The following is a 21,032-nucleotide window of genomic DNA, read 5'->3' as shown; positions in this document are numbered from 1 at the left end:
GATTTCTGTATGTGTATATCGTTTATAAAGACAAAAACTGTTTACTCAGGTGTTTGAACAGTATAAAATTAAGGATTATTCCAAATTAGGACTGTTTTTCATCTTTTAAACTTAATTTGAAAAAAAAATATAGAAAGTAGGCATTGCTGGGCCTGGTGGTGCATGCCTGGAACCTTTGGTACCGATGTAAGAGTATTAAAAGTTCAAACCCAGTTAACTATTTTCTAGATCCTTCATAATTCCTTTACCTCTTCTGTAGATAAACCTTGATGTCTTTTATATATGTGTGTCATTTCTTTTTATACTTGCACATTTCTGTCTTTTTATAGACTCAATTGACAATAAATAGTATGTTAAATGTGTCAAAAATTTAAAAACTAAGGATGTAAATATGTGGTTACATAGTGCCATAACTACTAAGAAAGAAAAGTTCCAGGGTTTACAAGGGAGAAAAACAAACACTTAATGTCTTCAGAGCCGAAGAGGTGACAGAAGAGCAGACTTAAAGGCAGTCAGATCTGGCTAGGCGAAAACAGAGAGAAAGTGTTTTCAAAATATGTGATGACCGGGGGCCCGAAGCTGTCCGTGATATTTAAGGGGCAAAAAGAGGCCAGGAAAGGGATAGCAAGAGAGGTCAGATCAGAGATGGGACACAAAGAAAGCCACCACCGTGCTTGAAGCTCTGAAAAACCAAATGAGATTGTTTCACTTCCTAAACATGAAGCTCAACATTCTAATCATTGGTCTCAAGAACCATCCAGCAGTCCCTCCTTTTAAAGCAATCCTGCTCTGATTTTGAGGAGAGCTGAATCTATAGCACAGTTATGGGGGGTTCCCTTTGCGACAACGTTTCTCAATCTAATATTCTATGAATATTAGAAGTCCATTTTTAAAATACAACTGATTTCAATCAGTGACATTTCATAGCCAGTGTACAACCTTACATATGTTATGAAGAACATCTCTACAAATTTGTTTGTTTATTTAGGGACATTGCTGTAATATCATTGGGTTTCTTTGTCTCTATTTTTTAGCTATTGGTCCTGAATATGTAAGCGAATGTTGCACTGTACAGCAAATGTTTCCTGAAACATGAAATTTATTGAATTTGGTTAGCAGATTTTTAGGATTTCTACAAACATTGTCAGGCTACCATGAAATGAAGATTTACTTTAAAACCCACTGTTTCCAGCTTCTTTTTTTTTCTTTTTTTTTTTTTTTGTTTTTTGAGACAGGGTTTCTCTGCAGCTTTTTTAGAGCCTGTCCTGGAACTAGCTCTTGTAGACCAGGCTGGCCTCGAACTCACAGAGATCCGCCTGCCTCTGCCTCCCGAGTGCTGGGATTAAAGGCGTGCGCCACCACCGCCTGGCTCCAGCTTCTTTTAAAATAAACTTTAAAGGAATATTTTGTTTTTATTTTCTTTATGTCAGTGGCTTGCCTGCATATATGTATATAGAGGAGAGAGCTGATTCCCTTGGAACCGAAATTAGATAAGGTTGTAAGTTGCTATATGGGTGCTTGGGAAGAAATCTGGATCCTGTTACAGAGTAGCAGGTGCTCTTAATTACCGAGTCATCTCTTCTTCCCTCCTTTTTATTTCCTTCATTGCTTGAACCTCAGGCACTGACCTCTGGTTGTTCTTACTGATCCTGGGAGAAAAGTAACAATATTTCAGACATTAGAGTCAATTCTCTATTCATTCCTTTCGTCAAACTATGGATGGATTTTTCACTCCTTGTTTCTTTATCATTTTAGGTTATTTTTGTTGTTTGTTTTCGGTCAAGGTCTCATGCTCAGTTCAGATAACCAGAAACCCCCACTATATTGGGTTAGTCTGGCATCGAACTATTGGTAATCCTCCTGCCTCAGCCTTCTCAGGGCAGTGATTACAAGCATATGCTACCAAATATATTTCTGTATTGAGATGGCTATGTGATATGCTACAGTATTTTATTTATATAAATTACATTGGTCTGTTTTCAACTGTTTAAAGAACTGTATCTAAGGAATAAAACTCCACTTAGGCATTGTGTGCTATCACTGTTATACATTGCTGATTTGGCCTGTTAGCATTTGTTGAAGGCTTCCGTATCTAAGCATATTGATGGTTGGTGGATATTGCCTTCTCTTGTGTTATCTTTTTCTGGGGTTTGATGTAAGGAAGCCACTAGTTAGTTCCTGGCTGATCAGCCCCAAAATAACCACACAGAAACTGTATTAATTAAATCACTGCTTGGCCCATTAGCTCTAGCTTCTCATTGGCTAACTCTTACATATTAATTTAACCCATCTCCATTAATCTGTGTATCGCCATGTGGCTGTGGCTTATTGGGAAACGTTCTGGCATCTGTCTCTGGTGAGGCTACATGGCTTCTCCCTCCCAAGCCTACATACATTTTTTTAAACTCACTGTGTCTCATTTCAAGGTCTTTTATGTCTGAATCTGTCCTATTGTGTATTTGAAATCCTTTTCTGTCCAGAAGCACTTTTTAAAATGCTAAGTCACAGTGTGACTAGGGTCAAGGCTGCATTGCTTTTGGCTCCACCCATTCTAACATGTCAGAGGCATATTCATTGCCTCTGCAAGCCACACACACCACCCCAGTTCCAAGTATGCAGTTGGTCTATGTTGCAGCATTAAGCAAGATGTAGTACTCTGCTTATAAAACCCATTTAAATGTACCATAGTCAGACCACGTCAGAGTTTGTACTGGCAGCATGCCCCAGGAAGCTACCATTTTAAAACTATGTGGCTTTTTTTCTGCTACTGCTGAATCAGGAAGACCTCTCTTAAAGGGGCTGCAGCACACCACCAGCAAAATGCTGGCTACCAAGAAGCCATGCTTACCTCTCTTCTTTTGTGTCTAAAATTACTTTTTTTTCCAGAGTATTCAAAACCAAACTTTAGTGACCATGAGGTAGCTACAAGTTACCTATGCAGATTTCTTTTCTCATTCTTCCTAATCCAGCTATTTTGCATTAACACTGAAAGGCTTTGTCCAACACAGATCCTAGGCTCATCTGAAGTCTGGTGATTCATGGTTCCACTTTGACCTACATCAGCAAGTCCCCCATGACGTTACGAAAGCTGGTGGCTGTTGAATTTGAATCACTTTTTAAGCTTTCTCAGGTTTTAATGGATTCAGTCAGTCCCATGTTGGTGCACCAATTTGCAGTAAAAGGCCGTTTATTAATTTCCCAGTTTCCTGGACTCCCAAAATAATTACATAGAAACTACATTAATTGCAAAGCTGCTTTGGCCTATAGCAAGGCAGAACTTAATAGGAAGGGAAAACTAAACTGAATGCTGGAAGAAAGAAGGCGAAGTCAGGAGAAGCCATGTAGCACCACTGGAGACAGACACTGGAACTTTACCAGGTAAGCCATAGCCTCATGGCAACACACAGATTAATGGAGATGGGTTTATTTAAGATATGAGTTAGCCAGAAATATGCTTAAGCTATTGGCCAAACAATATTGCAAATAATGTAGTTTCTATGTGATTATTTCAGGAGTCTGGGCAGCTTGGAAATGAATAAACAGCCTCTTACTACAGGGGTTGGTGTTCGAGTTATGGCAGTTTAATTAAATGTATTCCTAAAAGTGATTCTTTGGAAGAACTTGTGGTTTGTATTGTTTCTTTGAGTGTTGGATGAAATCCACCCATGAGAATACGTTGTCCTAGAATTTAATAAATAGCATGGCATTTGTTTTACAAAACTAACATCTTGTTTTAAGGGGTAAATTTCCTTTTATCTCATCTCTATTTATATAAAATTTTGTTTTATATCATAGAATTGTTTTATCATCTTCTTACTGTGTAGAGAATTTATTAGAAAGTCTTCTTTTCATATGTGATATTGACAATGTTCACTTTTTTGGTCGATTCTTCCCTTGTTTTTTCTTGACAGTCTCACTGTTTAACTGAGCAGTAACTTGCTGTGTAGCTTAAGACAGCCTCAAAATCATGATCCTTAGCCGGGCGGTGGTGGCGCGCGCCTTTAATCCCAGCACTCAGGAGGCAGAGGCAGGCGGATCTCTGTGAGTTCGAGGCCAGCCTGGTCTACAAGAGCTAGTTCCAGGACAGGCTCTAAAGCTGCAGAGAAACCCTGTCTCGAAAAACCAAAAAAAGAAAAAAGAAAAAAAAAATCATGATCCTTCTGCTGCTAAGTCTCCTGAGTGTGGCAATTTTAGACCTGTGTAACCATGCTTAGCCTCATTCACAATATATCCATTTTATTTTTTAAAGGATGTGGGGCCAGGCTTTCTAATTTATTTATTATATCAATCCTATTTATTCAAGATTCTTTTTATCTAAGCTTACTCCTTATTTTTATGTCTTGTTAAGGAAAAAACTAAGAATCTTCTACTTGATCAAAGCAACAAATTTCTTATAGGCATTTACAGTGATAACTTACCTTTAAGTATTATTTTAGCTGTACTTCACAGTTGTTGACATAGTGTGCTTTCATTATTATTTAAATCAGAAACATTTTAGAGATTTCTTTTGTGCCTTTTCCTTTGACACTTGGGTTATTCAGAATTGTGTTATATAGATTTCACTGTGTATTTCCTAGATTGTTTATTCCCATTAGTTTCTAACTTAATGGTATTGCAAATGACAGAAAACCCTCTAGAAAGTCAGACTACTCTTTAGTTCCGCAATGACAAAGTCTTTTGTGCTGAATGCCTGTGCATACTTAAAAATGTTGATTTTGGAGTTTGGGGTTGAAATGTCCTACAAATGCCAATTGTGTCCAGTTAATTAGTGGAGTTGTTTAGATCTACATAACCTAATAAACTTGTTTACTACTTTTTTTTTGGAGGATATTAATATAAATATATTTATATCTTAATATGAACTTGGAGATTATTTTGAAACAGCAAGTTACTGAACAGTTATTTCTGGCATGACAGGTGTTCCATGCTGGCCAAGCTTTCCGTTTGGGATGATACCCAATACATTGGCACCTACTTGGAGATTTACAGTTCAAGTCTTATGTAAGAGGCTGCGCAATTCATCAAACATACAACAGAGCTGTTACAATCCACAATACACATCACCTTCTTGTTGAGAGGAATATTATATATAATATAAAGGGAGGAGCATTTTTCATAGAAGATGGCATTGAACATGGCAATATTCTACAGTATAACTTGGCCATCTTTGTACAACAAAGTACTAGTCTCCTAAATGATGATGTGACTCCAGCCGCATTTTGGGTAACCAACCCTAACAACACAATACGGCACAATGTGGCTGCTGGTGGCACTCACTTTGGCTTTTGGTACAGAATGAATGATCACCCGGATGGCCCATCCTATGACCGAAACATTTGCCAAAAAAGAATTCCTCTTGGAGAATTCTTTAACAATACTGTTCATTCTCAAGGGTGGTTTGGGCTGTGGATTTTTGAAGAATATTTCCCCATGCAAACAGGATCTTGTACTTCTACAGTGCCTGTACCTGCTGTCTTTAATTCACTCACTGTCTGGAATTGTCAAAAAGGAGCCGAGTGGGTGCATGGAGGGGCTCTGCAGTTCCACAACTTTCTTACAGTGAATAACTACGAGGCTGGGATTGAGACCAAGAGGATTCTGGCTCCTTATGTTGGAGGTTGGGGTGAAACCAATGGAGCTGTGATTAAAAATGCCAAAATTGTTGGTCACCTTGATGAACTGGGAATGGGGTCTGACTGTGTCCTCTGTACACTTCATGAATTTTGACCGTCATGACTGTGTGGCCTTGGGAATAACAACCATCACTGGGGTCTGTAAGGACCGATGTGGAGGCTGGAGTACAAAGTTCGTCGACATCCAGTATTTTCACAGCCCAAATAAGGCCGGCTTCCAATGGGAGCATGAAGCGGTACTGATCGACGTCGATGGTTCACTTACAGGTAATATTGCTCTTCAATCCAGGGCACAGAGGGCACACCGTCATTCCCCACAGCTCCTTACTGGACCCTTCCCACTGCGCTCAAGAGGCTGCATGGAGCATTGGTTTTCCTGGATCTGTCTGTGACGCCTCAGTCAGTTTCCATCGGGTAGCGTTCAACAAGCCTTCTCCGGTGTCTCTACAGACTAGGCTGTGCTAATTTATTATTCTTCACAATGCATATCCAACTTTTCAGCCAAAAGGGGATGTGGTCATAACCTTGCTTTTCGCGTGTCGTAAATCTCCGGTAGTTGCACTGACCTCTGCAGTTCCTTACGGTGTGTTTGCTGTCACTCATCTGTCAATCACAGCAACAAAAGCCTGTGCCCCATTCCTCGACCTACTTTGAGATTGAGTAAAGATTCACTCCATCACTGACTTTCACAGTTCCCTTTCTAGATGGTGGATTACGCAAGTGCAGTGGTTTATACAAGCGTGGTGGGTTTGAAATGTCCACTGTCCCTTCCCTCTCAGCTCAGTAGCTTTTGCTCTTTGAACTGGTAAGGACTGCGTCAGTGGTGTGGAATGGTCACCCGGTTCTTCTATAAACCTCAGGTGGTCTTGAGATTGTAGCGGCTTAGTAAGTTTAATTGTCTTGTCGCTCTGCTATTATTTATGAGAAAAGAATCACTAAACAAAAAAGCTATTAGGGATTTATTTTAAAGAGCATTTTTTTTATTTTTTTTCTCTCTCATGGTTTATTTTTTTATATTTAAAAATTTCCATCTCCTTCCCTCCTCCTCCCCCCTCTTTCCCCTCCTCCTCCCCCTTCCCTCCCCTCCTTCTCCCCCTTCCCTCCCCTCTCCTCCACCCATACCTCCCCTCCCTCCCTCTCAAGGCCAAGGAGCCATCAGGGTTCCCCACTCTATGCTAAGACCAAGGTCCTCCCCAAACCCCCAGGTCCAGGAAGGTGATCGACCAAGCTGAGAAGGCTCCCACAGAGCCCGTCCATGCAGAAGAATCAGAGCCCAGAGCCATTGTCCTTTGCTTCTCAGTCAGCCCCCGCTGTTGGCCACATTCAGAGAGACGGGTTTGGTGGGTTTGGTGCATGATCCATCAGTCCCATTCCAACTGGAGTTGGTGATCTCCCATTAGTTCTGTCCCACCGTCTCCATGAGTGAACGCACCCCTCTCGTTCCTGACTTTCTCCCTCAAGTTCTCTCTCCTTCTGCTCCTCATCAGGACCTTGGGAGCTCAGTTTACTACTTATGCACTTTTAGGAGAATGAGGTTAAGATTTGACTGTTTTAGACTTTTCTATTTCTCCTATTAGATCTGTCCCAAGTTTTTTTTTCAAAAATTTTAATGTTCCACATACATTTTCTTTTTGGTTCACTTATTTCAGTGATCATTATGCAGTGTCCCCAACTACCAATAACGATATCCATGGTGTGACTTTGCTGGCTTTCTTATTCGTACTAGATGCATGCTGTGTCTTTCTCCCTCCCTGTCAATGCACTTGTGCCTGTCTGCTTTAAAAAGCTTCTAGATTTTTCTGACTTCCAGTTGTTAATAATTGAAGCTCTAGGCTCTTGCCTGTTAATCAACCCTAACATGTGAAGAAACCTATAATCTCTTCTTCGCGTGTCCCATTAGTGCATGTCACTTTCCTTTTCAGGTTTTTCAGGTTTCAAAGGCAGGAAAATATTTGTAGGTGTGTTACAATACATTTTTTTGGACATGGCTGATCACCTCATGCTACTGGAAATACATAGACGCTCCTTCTTATTAACTAGAAGCACTAAGTGCTGAGCTGTAACGTGAATCAAGTCAACTGGGGATCTCATCTCACACCGGCTCTGCTTCAGGCTATCTGTAACAAGGTCTAAGCTTCCACTTCACACCAGTGAGGCTGTCACTGACCTCACCATGAGGACAAAGGATTTATGATGCTCACCAATACTCAGAGCCATCCACTCACACAGGAGTCAAAGCGTATGCACCTCAGTGCCTTGAGGATCAAAGACAGCAATGCGAGTGTAACCACATTGTAGACGATCAGTGTCAGGGAGTTATGAATCGAGAGGCAGCATAAAGAGTGCATACCAAAAGCAGTAAAGCTTCATGGTTCCATGAAGAAGAGCATGCAAAATAAAATGAGTGCATATTTAACTATTAACTATGGTTCAAACTCAGTGTTTTTATATGTAATAATTAAGAACTAGAATCCCCACATCTACATCTAAAATGAACCACGAATAAAGTTTAGTGTCCATAGAACAATCCATCTTGGCCATCACTGAAATACATACATATTCCTACATATCATAATGCGCTCACTCACCAACATGCACTTAACTATACTCTAACTCAGTTCACATGCTGTTATTCCTGTTCAGTTCAGTGATAGATCACAGCTCATGATGGAATGTACTGCAGCTTATTCATCCATTCACCTTTTAAAGAGTATCTAAGTTGCTTCACAGGCTTAAAAATGAAGGAAGTTACTGCAAAGATCCACAATCATCCTCAGCATGATGAAACAGGCCTGTAAGTCTATGGCCTAAGAAGACCAAAGCGGGAAGACCATGATCCCCAGACCAGTTTGTGCCATACAGCAAAAGGAAATGTCTCAAGAAGCTACCCACTTATTTGTGTTGCTGTGTAGTTTCCACTAATTTGGGCAAGCATGGAGGACTGTGATTGCTGGGTCATGTGCCTACTGTCTACTATCTAAGCACAAGGACATAACTGGAGGAAGCATTTGATCATTTTTCCTTACAAATCCATGCTTCCAAATTCAATGAGTAGATAAGCGAACATTTACATTTCCAGCCTCTCTAATCTACCAATACAAAAACAAGGATCAAACCAATCGCCAACAGAGTTACTTACTTCCTACACATTCCTACACAGCTGCCTTCTTTCCCACATCTCTGAGTTATTCTCTATTCAGGACTCCAGATCCAGGCTGTCTGTTTGGCTACCAAGGCCCCTATCAGCATCAGCATCAAAAATAATCATAGTTTAAAGCTCTAGCAGGTGGTGATTCAGTCCCTTCCACACCCCGTGTAGTAGATATAATTGTCACTCCTGTATATAGGTGAGAGTGGGAAGTGACACAGGGTTAAGCGACTTGCACATTGTCACACAGCTAGAGAGGGGCAAAGAGGATTTGAACCCAGGAAGTCAGGTATCAATGGCCGTGCTCACGGCAAACACAGTGCACAATTTCAAGAGCAGGTGCTTCTGCTGATACTTTCCAAAAGGAATTTCTGGGCGGAGTGTGAGTCCTCTTAACATAGGGTGCTATTCACCTAGGGCTTTTAGACAAGCATTCCAGAATACAGGCACTGATAAAATAAGGGAGCTGGGCTGTGAAACCCTTTTCCAAGTCCAAAATTTCCAATGTTTCTGCCAAGATTATGATAATATGCAAACTGACACAGGGATAGAAATAATCACAAAAATGGAAATTTTTGTAGTGAAACAAAAGCAAGCTATGTCCTCTCAAGGCAGGAATGTGCCTTCCTGCAGATGAACAGGTCCCACCGCTCAAAGTAGTCAAATACATCCATGTTTCCAAGTGGAACTTATTCTCTTTTAGGTATCAGTGCTATGTGTACCTTTAAGGAATGCATGAATTCCAAGTGCTAGGGTAGCAATTACCAATTTTTGCATGAACAGATGGAATATAAGTGCCAAATTGTTATATGCTAGACTGAAATGTAGATTGAAGGTTAATTTGATTAATAAGAAAAATGTTGATAGGAAGAGAAGAGACAGTTGTCACACATTCCTACCCCATTGACCAGGCCGTGTTTTCAATTTCAGGGAGTGATATACCATGTACAAGTAAGGATGTTACCCACTTAGCAGGCACTAAGACATTTCCAGAGGACAGAAATTAATGAGGGACCACCTTGCTTTGAAAAATACATCATTACAGAGGGCTTCCTCTTATACACACAGAGATACATTTAAAGTAGAACAATAGGAAGCCCCTGGATACCACTGAGATCTGCAGAACACGGTATGCAGAAACCCAGCTCATGGGCAGTTGATGTTGACAAACAGCAATTTGTCAGTAAAATGGAGAAAATAGTAACAGCAAGGAGGAAGTTAGAAAAGCTACACATGACTTTATAACCATCACAGGATCTAGATCAACTATAATGCTACAAACATTGAAGGCAAAAACGCCAAAAGAAAATTTTTAGAGGAAATTACCACAGTAGCTGCTGGCATTTAAATTATAGTTTATACCCCTCTACCTGAATTCAAAAACTCCCCGCAAAGACTAGAATGTACAATGCAAACTGCAGCCCGGTGTGCTACTAAAAGGTCCAAGGAGAAGCCTACTTGCCCTCTATGGAAAGGGTTCTCAGCGGTCAAGGACAGCAAACAGCAAAGACAACCTAAAAAGCACAAGAAAGACCTCAACAGGAAAAGCACCCAATGTGCTTTCATAATACTGCACAGTGTGGGAAAGCACCTGCTGGAGAAAATGAAATGTTAAGAAAGTAAATTAAATTACTTAGAGAGAGGGCTCTTTATAACAACACTTGAGAACGAAATCCATAAAGCAGTGACTAACGATAAGAGAGGCATTCAAAGAGAGGGAGGGAGGCAGATAGGAAATAAAAAATATGTAAGTATAGCTTAACCAGTCAGAAAAATGGAAGCCATTCCCCAGAATGAACAGAAGTGGAAGAAGAACTGAAAGTTGTCCAGGAAAGTTCAAGAGATATGAGGACTCAAGCTAAGAGCTGGTGCTTCCAGAAAGAAGGCATACTGTGAAAGCATTCAGAGTTAAGAAAAGTTATTTAGCTAAACTATGGGGTTCTGAAGAAAAGACTCACAAATTTGGAATTGTAAGTGTAAGTGAGGTCTTGGACTATATGAGACCCCCATCTAAATAAATCAATCAATCAATAAATAAATAAATAAATAAATAAAGAGAATGGGGGGTAGATCACACCCATACTAGTACATAATTATTATGCTACAGGTGTAAAGTTACTATTAATGCAAATTAGGCTGTTATAAATTTGATGCTAATTATAATGTCTATGCCAAAACTAAGACTAGAACATACATATGTACAATAACTATATTCAAAGAATATAATACATACAAATAATCAAAAGCATTAAAATTGTCAGCAAAAATATATTTAACACAAAAAAATTAATGAAAAAAACAAACAAATGATAAAATATGCTGCAAACAGCAAAATGGTTAATATCTCTCCTAATCAATGATTATATTAAATATAAATGGATTAAATATTCTACTAAAAAGTACTGTTAAGAAAATAACTTTCTATTAACCAACTTTATGCTATAGATAAGTGACTCTCTATAAATTCAAAGACAGGTAAATAAAAAAAATAGAATAAAGACTCTATGCAGATTTTAAACAAAAGAGAACAGGTATATTTGTACTCATTTCAGACAAAAGAGATGTTAAATCAAAAATTGTCACAAGTGATAAGAAAATCATATGATAAAAAATAAATTCATCAAGAATGTATCACATTTATATAACTTAATTTATAATACATAAGTGTATTAAGAAACTATGAATAAAACTGAAGGGATAAATAGCAATTTAAGAAATGTAGAAATATTTGTTACCCTACTTGACAACATATAGATTGAGACATAAAGTCAATAAATCAAGATCAGGCTAAAATAACATTATAGACACAAAGGATTAACAGAAAAATCAATCCAATGGCAACAAAATGCACATTTTATCAATCCACATGCAAAATTCTTCAATATTAATTACGTTAGACCACAATTCTCTCTCTTTCTCAAAAAAGAAAAGAAAAAAAAACTACCAAAAGTGACTGATAAAACAAAAGCAACCCCGTCAAAAAACAAAAGTCATTCTTCATAGAAATAAAAAATAAATAACCCTGAAATCCCTGCTCATCAGCACTGAATACCCAATCAATTTGAGGAACATAAACAAGCATGCGGGAATCCCATTAGCTATGTCAAAGTAACCTACAAAACTGGAGTCAACCTAAGCAGTATAATATTGGCACAGAAGATACAGACAGATCAATATAATATAACAGAGAACCTGGAAATAAGCCTGTGCAGTCATAGGTAATGGATCTTTTAACAATGCTGCCAAGAATACATGTTGGAGTAGGCTGATTTTTCAATAATTGGTGTGGGGAAGCTGGGTATTCCACATGCATAGAAGAAAAACACTTCACATCGTGTGTAAAATTTAGCTCAAAATGAATAAAGCCTAAACTGTAAATCTGAAAATATAAAACTTCCAAAAGAAACTGGGGAAAGCTTTTTGCTATTGGACTTGGCAATGATTTTACTTTATTTTTTATTTGGATGACCCCAAAAGTAAAGATAATAACAGCAAATATATGCACATAAAGTTATAACAAGCTAAAAAATCTTTAGCACAGAAAACAATCTACAAAATAAATAGACTGTGGAGGAATATAAAATATCTGAAGACCATGCATCTGGTTATATGTTAAATTCAAAATAGATAAACAATGATTCAACGGCAAGAAAACAAACAGCTGGATTTCTACATGATGACACGATCTCTAATCTCAGCATTCATCAGGCTGAGACAAAGAGATGGCAAGTTTGCGGCCAGTTAAACAGCCAAATTTTGCATAAAAAACAACAAAATGAGTGAGGGAACTGAATAAATGCTTATCAAAACATGCATTGCCCTATGTAGACGAAAATAAAATGTTCAATAGTATTAATTTCAAATAAATAGAATTCAAAGCCTACCTATTGGCTGTTTTGTGCACAGTTGGTAAGAAAACAGATTAGTATAGAAACTATGGATGAGTGAAGAGATTTCTCATCAATTCCATCTAGAAATTCTGTATGATCTGATAACCCAACTTCTCAGTTTATGACCAAAGGGAATGAGGTTGCAATCTTGAAGATAAATTGGTATTCCTATGTTCATTGCAGCATTTTTCTCCATGGGCAAGATAAGGAATCAACCTAAAACTTCCCATATGGAAGGATGGTTAAAGAGACTATAACATGCAGGATGATCAACAGGACAGATAGATATTGGTATAACTCATATATGTAACTCAGAATTTAAAAAGAAAGAATCATTGTCATTGATGAAAATCTAGAGGGCGTTATGATAAGTTAAAACAAAGAAAACAGACACAGAAAGCCAAATATTTCTTTGTAATCTCACTTAGATGCAGGGTCTTAAAATGTCTAACTTGTGGAAGCAGAGAGAAGAATAGTGACTGGTAGGGATTGGGCACAAATGAGAACAGATTTTCATTACGGGATGATGAGTATGCTCTGCAGATCTAATGAACATGATGATGGCTATAGCTAAAGACACCAGATTTTATAATTGACTGCTAGAACTGGAGATTTTAACACACATCCACAAGGTAATCATGAGAACTGACATCTGTGGATATGCTGTTTAGCTTTATTATATCGATATATAGTATAGTCAATGGGAGGGACAGCCTTTCACCTTGGGAGCACTGAAGGCTTTGCACTTGCAGTGTTCCCGGCAGAGGTAGCTTGGCTGATAAACAGTTCTATGCAAGAGACTACTCCTTTCCAAATGAAAGTTAAAACTGCTTATTTCAAATTTTCTTTTCTAAAAGGGAAATACATTCATGGCGTTTTTTTTTTTTTTTTTTTTTTTTTTTTAAATAAGCCTGTCAATGAACACTCCCAATCTGTTGCTTAGCCACTGAGTCCATATCTGGTAGCAGCGAGTGACTCTGATTGGAAACATTAAGATACAAAGCCTCTAAGCCTCCGATTCCAAACCTGACAGCACAGCTTACCATGTCTCTCCTGATCTTGATCACAATTCACACACACAGTCACACCATTCTCTTTGGGTGGGAGAGCCTTGCAGACTGCTCCATCTGAAGAAACAGCCTCACCTCCATGCTACCTTCCCTTTCCCCACAGCACTCTTGGTATGCCTTTTTTTTTAAGTTATTGTCCCCTCAAGAGCAGGGGCTGGTCTCCAGCACGATGCTGCGTCGTAGCTTCTCTCAATCACACCTAGTCTATACTGTTTAACAAATGATGCGTGGATGAGTGAATTCAGAAAAATCCACTGCAACCTGAACTTCAATCCAAATACAGAAATTAATGAAAAAATATAAAACTATAAAGGTTTTAGGAAGGAGAAAATCTTCAAAGTCTTAGGCCAGGCTAAGGTTTGATGTCAAAAGCATAAATGACCCAGGAAGACATATGTTCTTAATTAGACCTCATAAAAATTGAAAACTTTGCTCTGCAATCCTGTTAAAAGATTTAAAATGCAAGCTATAGGGTGGAATAAAATGTTTGCAAATCACGCATCAGATGAAGAAGAACATTTAATAAAACATGTAAACAAGATATAAATAGGAAACGCCCAAGGAACCTTCAAAAGTCAATGGCAGCACCCAAACAGTCCAATTGAAAAGAAGTAAAATGTAAAATCAGATATTTTACGGACAAGGAGGTGTCAGTAAATAGGCATATAGAAAGTATTCATTGTTGCTCATTAGGAAAATGAAAATTTAACCCAGAATAAAACATCACTCCATACGTATCAGAATAAAGAAATAAAAAGTGAGAACAACTCTAAATGCCAACACAGCTTCTTAGAGAACTCATCATTCAATGGCCATACAACCTACCAACTGCACTCTTGTGCAAAGATCACACATAAACGAAACTGTGTTTACACGAGGACCTACAAAAGCATTCATAGCAGCTTTATTCATAATTGCCAAGAGCCGGAAGCAGCTCAGATGTCCTCCAATGGGTGGATGATCTAGCAAACTGTAGTGCATGTTGCACTCATCACTGAGAGGCAGCAAACTATGACTATACCAGCAACCTAGAAAGTCACGGAGGAATCGGGCTGACTTAAAAAAGCACAGTCAACGTGCATGATTCTATTTATATAGCATATATCATGGAAAATCTAAATAAAACCAGTCAATCACATCAATATCAATACCTGATTGTAATACAATGTTACAGTTTTGCATTGGGAAAACGAGGCCGAGCATAGGAGACCTCTGTGTTATGTCTTACAACTGCATATGAATCTATAACTACCTCAGTTAAAATGTCAGCTTCATAATGATATCAGATAAAATCAAACTGAACCTTGAGTCCTAGTCAAGGGATCTGAACTCTTAAAGAGGCAGCTGGGAACAAAAGAAACAGGTTGCAACAGAAGACTCCACAAGGGAGAAGAACAAAAGAACCAATAGGTTGATGATGAATACAGTGGGCTAAAAACATCACGAAAGCAGGAAATCCACAGCAGAGCCCAGGAGAGAGGCTATATTGGAACCATTATGCTACCCTGCTAGATACTGGGTAGATCCACGCCTGCCTTTACCTTGGTACCTTCAGGTTTAATACTCATTTATTTTATACCTTTTTGTTGTTGTTGTCCTTGTGTGTGGTTTGCTTGTTTGTTTATTTTGGTAATTTGCACTGCATTTGAGAATCTGGTCATGATCAAGGGATTTTCAAGAGCACCCTCATGACAAAGAATTTATTCTTTTATTGTATAATTTTAACATTTTTTTCAAAAATGAAGGAAGAAAGTCATACCTGAAATTATATTTTAATTCAATAAAACAAGAATTCACTCTTGATAAAACTGTTATAATTTTATGAATATAAGCAAAAAAATTTGTTTTGTGTGTGTGTGTGTGTGTGTGTGTGTGTGTGTGCATGTGCACATATTCACCTTGACATGCATGTAAAGGTCAGAAGACAATTTGGGGGATGTGTTTCTTTCCTTCCACATGTGGGTGCCATGGATTGAATTTAGGTCATCTGGCTTGGCAACTGCCATCTTTACCAACTGTACCATCTCCAGAGCCCAACTGGCATGTTTTTTAAAAAATAATTTTGAGATCTTTGGAGATCTGAAAATATATTAGACTTGTGATCTTAATTAATTTTAAATGAATGCTGATAAAATTTTGATTAAATGAGTTTACAATCTATTTTTAAAGGTCTGAGGAAATTTAACTTGTTAATTTTGTTTTTCAGTTTATTAGTTTTATAATCAGCATTTAAATGTTCAGACAAATATAATTTAATTTATATATTTATGTAACCCTGACTACAATAAAATACGACTATGGAGGATCCTCTCACATTAAACATTCTCTATATCTAGCTTCAGAGCCCAGTCTCTCTCGGCCTCGTGTCTCTCTCCATGCCATCAGGCAGCCTCAGCAAGACTACATTAGAAATGATGCTGGTCAAGGAGGAGCAGACATACCTTATGGGGTTGTCCATCCTGGACACTGTGAGGAAAGCAGCGAGGTTGGCTGTGTAGGAGGAACACACAATGAGGGTGAAGAGCCACCAGCTGCCCATCACAATACGCATGGCCACAGAGTTCACAGATGACTCGCCACCTGCAGAATGCAGAGGGGTTAGCTGTGCCTTCCTCTCACTCCAATATCTCCCCCTCCCCGCAAGATCCTGCCCTCCTTGGCCAAGGTCAAAGTCTCCTATCATTTGTGCACTGAACATTTTTTTAAGGAAATGTTATTAAAACCACTAATATGGGGAAGGGCCAGAGGATGGTAAAAGGCAGAAAAATTAGGACTGGAATCTAGCAATGAGAAATCTGTCATAACATCGAATCTTCCAGCTGGAAGATTCTATCCCATTGTGGCAAGAACTTACTGCTCAATGTAAGATCTTTGGCAATCTCAAATTCACATAGAGTACACTTAGGAATTCTGTAAATAAGGAATTTCTTCCTACCTGGAGGTCTTCCAGCTTACTTTTAACTCAGAGAAATAAGATCTCCATTTCACTTTTATTAATATTCAGCCCTCCCTGGATGCTTTTCCCCTCCAGGATTTTCAGAAAGCATTGCTTGTAAAATTCAGCGAGAAGCTACCTCTCTGTGGCCAATTATTTCTCTCTGGTCCCTTGGGTGGTGGGAGAGGAAGCTTCTCCCTCCTCACTCTCCTTAGGTAACCTTGAAAGGATTTTGCCATGATGCACACAGAGTTGAGATCGACATTAAGGACTTTGCAATTTGTTTCTGGTCAAAATCGCACAATCCTGAAGCTCACCACAGAACCGAAGTGCCACCAAGCCTCCTGAAGGGAGGAGTCTGTATTTCAAGAGTCACTGAAATACCACTTACAGATTGTTACACGCTATGTTGATATTTAATCAAAGTTCCTTTTGACAACCTCATGTGCGTAAAAAAGCAACCTAACTTGAGAGGGGAGGAAAATGCCCTGAAATCCAGTAAATTTTATCTAAAATCAAGAATCAGGAATGAAAGTTGAGTTCTTTGTTACTTTATTTAATTTCTACCTGATAGTGTTTAGAAAACCTGAATACAACCTGATACTGGCACTGTCCTGAGATCAAATAAAATTACATTTGAAATGACTTTTGTGATATGCATCTGAGAATTTTACCAAAGGATAAGCTTTTTCAGGCCCCCAGGGCTATTCAGACAACAGAAAACTGGGAATGCACCTTGCTGAACAAAGGCTCCATAGACAATCCAGATGGCACTGTGCAGGGTGGCAGAAGCAGAAGGTCGTGGTTGGGCAGCGCTCTGAGCCCGCACAGCCTGTATCCGGTTCAACACGAATATGAGCACACCGACCACAGGGATGGCGGCTGCAATGCAGGCCCACACCGCGAAATCAAAGGGGGCGAAGAGGGAGAAGATGCTGATTTTCTCCTCGGGTTTCTTGATGAGGATCCCGACAGAGTAGTCCATGTAGCGCTTGCTGAAGTCCACAACGCTCTCCCTCTCTGGGGTGATGGTAATAGCGGAGATGGCCAAGTCTGCTCTCTGAAAGACAAAGAAGGTCGCAAGAGGTGACCTTCGGGTCATTGCTGATTTCCACCCTAGGTCAAGGTTCACCTTCTGCCATTTCAAAGATCTACTCAGAGGCAATGGATTTGAGAGTGACCCCTGAGAATCCTGAGAATAAGAGAAGAAATCCGACACCCTGTTATCTATTTCCTCCCTCACCTCACAGATGTCCCTCCCTAGGCCAGATCTCCTAGAACATTCTTTGAGACAATAAAATTCAGTTAAGTATCTTCACTTCCAACAAATTACACTTGCTTGTTTTCTTACCATTTCACCTAGCAAACCTAATCTCCTTTTTTTTTTATTTTGGTTTTTCGAGACAGGGTTTCCCTGTAGTTTCTAAAGCCTGTCCTGGAACTAGCTCTTATAGACCAGGCTAGCCTCGAACTCAGATATCCGCCTGCCTCTGCCTCCTGAGTGCTGGGATTAAAGGCATGCGCCACCACCACCCGGCTAAACTTAATCTCCTTTGCTTCTACCTGTGTTTTCCAGTCAAAATTCCATAACACTAATGGACGTGTAATTTAAAAGGGCACTTGGCCTTCTTCCCACCAAGGACACCCTTCATCCTTCAAGGTTAATCTGCATCCTCCCTGCATATCAAGGGCTCAGATACAAACAGTCATAGATTAGAAGGAGTAAAGAAAAAATAAGCCACGTGAAGGTGGAAAATTCACAGAGAGTCTGGATTGTGCAGATTATTGTATTTTCTTTGAATTTTTTTGACTGTGAAGGAGCTAAGTACAGGGAGACATTTCATTGTATGTGCTGCTAAGCTAAACCAGCATGTTATAAAGGTATCTTGACTTCAGAATTTGGGTCTAAGGATATGTTGCTTTGGAAAAGAGGTTCTTCTTTTGCTTTTGTTTTCACAGAAGATAAGAACCTATAGATTAATTCCAGACTAATGTGGTATGATGGACCGAGACCCCCTGAAAGATTGCTGTGAACACCCCCCAAAATACTTCACCCAATAAAAAGATGGAAGCAGTTTGGAGAGAACTACGCCCATATTCCCAAATAATGTTTACAAATGTTTCTTTACATTTAATAGGTGATATGCTATAAAGATTTGCATTGGCATGGATCCTGATTTATTGCTACAAATTTAAGGTCAATTTTGTTATACTGTGTATATATATTTCTGCTTTTGATTAAGTTATTGTGTTTGTGCAGCTCATTTAAAAATGTAATGTATAATTAAGGAATATAGGTTAATAGAGAGCCATCTATAATAGTCATGCTTGTAGTCATGTTAGGTTTTCTAGATATATAGAGATATATTTCAGTTATATAGGTATTCTTCAAATCTTTCAGATATCTTCAGAATATGGCATTTAAAGTGTTTAAATTACTAACTTAAGACTTTTCATGACAATGAGACACATCTGCTCCTGGCAGCACCAATTACTTCAAGAGGAAGATGGACATTGAAGAGGCTCCTTACGGAATCTGTAAGCCATTTGGGCAAGAAAATGCTCTTGCCTGGACTTCTTGTTGAACTGGACATGCAAGACCCACAGAGAACTGAACTTGCCTAAAGAAGGTGAGGCATCCTTTGGGGTTTCTGCTTCATAAAAGAGTTTGCCAGATATTCTTTAGGACACAGAAGAAAGTGACTGAAAACTGCCAATATAGGCAGAACTGTCTTTAAAATTTCTTGCTTCATGGAATAGTCTGCCGGATACTATGGGCCTGTAAGCTGAAGATGGATGCCCCAATGATAGAGAAGAACTTTTGGGTGACTGTCCAGGCAACGAGAAGTCTCTGTCAATTCTAGAGTTTTGGAAGTTACTTACAATGAACTTATTGTTTACTTAGGTAATATTATATCCTTCTGGAGTCTTTGATGGAGTTGAAGAATGGATAGATAGTTTTCCTTAGATATAATAAACAATAAAGTAGATATAAATATTATAACTGTAATTCTTGCTTGATACCTGTCTTGTTATATGTAATTTTACTATGTTAAAGTTAAAACAGAAAGGGGGAGGTGATGTGGGATTCCCCTCTGTATGCTGTGAATGTCATTAGTTAATAAAAAAACTGCTCTGGGCCTATAGCAGAGCTATGGGGAACAGAGCTTGGTGGGGAAAATGAAACTGAATGCTAGGAGAAAAGAGGTGGAATCTGAGAGAAGCCATGTAGCTCTGCCAGAGACAGATTCCAGAACTTTAGTCAGTAAGCTACAGCCATGTAGTGATATGCAGATTAATAGAAATGGGTTAAATTAACATGTAAGAGTTAGCCAATAGAGCTAAGGGCCAAGCAGTGATTTAATACAGTTTCTGTGTGATTATTTCAGGCTAAGCAGCCAGGAACAAACTAGAGGCCTCCATACTACACCACAGATAGGAGGAAAGGTCACAATGTGAAATGTAATATATGTGGGGATGCCACACCTTCAACCCACAACAAAGCCAACACGTGAACAGGTCTACTCACACTCACACACATTTGCACAAGTGTACGCTATACTTGTAGTTTGTAAGACATGAAAGAACAAGCACTAGGCAGAACTCATTGACTGGGGGATGGGGGGAGCAAGTTTCCCACTTCAGTCCAAGAATGGAAGAGGTTTATTAGAAGGTGAATTACAGAGAAGGTTTATTACAAGGGGCAGGTTGGACAGGAATGAGTAATATACATGAAGGGAAAAGTCAGGGTTGACAGGGTATGAGAAAATAAAAGATCAGAAATAGGCACAGCATGGAAGACAGAGAGGAAAGGGGCACCTTGGCATAGCCCTAAGGGGTCAAATTTAGGTATCACTTAGAGACGTATTAGAATGCCCCTCTTTGTGGGCCTAATCTTGGAACTTACCTTGCTAATGAGCTCCCCGATCATCCCGTTCCAGGAGGTGTTATGAAGCTGGTGACCATATCTGCCATCAGGGGCCTGGTATATCTCATACTTGAATCCCAAAGCCTTAGCCAATGCATCCAGCACATCTATGGAGAACCCTTTGTAACGTTTGGGCTGTCCAAGGATATTCTCAGCCACCATCACAAAAGGCTCTTCCTATAGAAAATAGAATGAATATTCTTTAAACCAACAACAGTTTAATTGACATATATTTCCAGGATATTGGTACAGAGACAAATCTAGTAAACTGTAACATCAGAATGTTAGTATTAGGGCTGGAGGCATAGCTCAGTGCTAAAGCAAATATTCTTTTTCTATTCTTTTCTTGAATTTTACATTCCAACCACAGTTTTTCCTCCCACCCTCCCTCACCTCCTCTCCAGCCCACCCCCAACCTCTCCTCCCAA

General features: G+C 39.1%; 1 protein-coding gene across 1 annotated transcript in view; it reads right to left on the bottom strand.

Moving 5' to 3' along the window:
- Window positions 1-21,032, bottom strand: part of Grid1 (glutamate ionotropic receptor delta type subunit 1) — a 729,852-nt gene that overhangs the window by 93,243 nt on the left and 615,577 nt on the right. Inside the window, exons 10-12 of the mRNA XM_038349621.1 lie at window positions 20,584-20,781; window positions 17,412-17,736; window positions 16,183-16,321 (exon numbers count right to left, since the gene is read on the bottom strand). Coding sequence (XP_038205549.1) covers window positions 16,183-16,321; window positions 17,412-17,736; window positions 20,584-20,781 — 662 coding nt within the window. The remainder of the gene's footprint in view (window positions 1-16,182; window positions 16,322-17,411; window positions 17,737-20,583; window positions 20,782-21,032) is intronic.

Source organism: Arvicola amphibius, chromosome 12 (assembly GCF_903992535.2).
Source record: "Arvicola amphibius chromosome 12, mArvAmp1.2, whole genome shotgun sequence".
Lineage (NCBI taxonomy): Eukaryota > Metazoa > Chordata > Mammalia > Rodentia > Cricetidae > Arvicola > Arvicola amphibius.
This window is presented reverse-complemented; position numbering and strand designations above follow the sequence as displayed.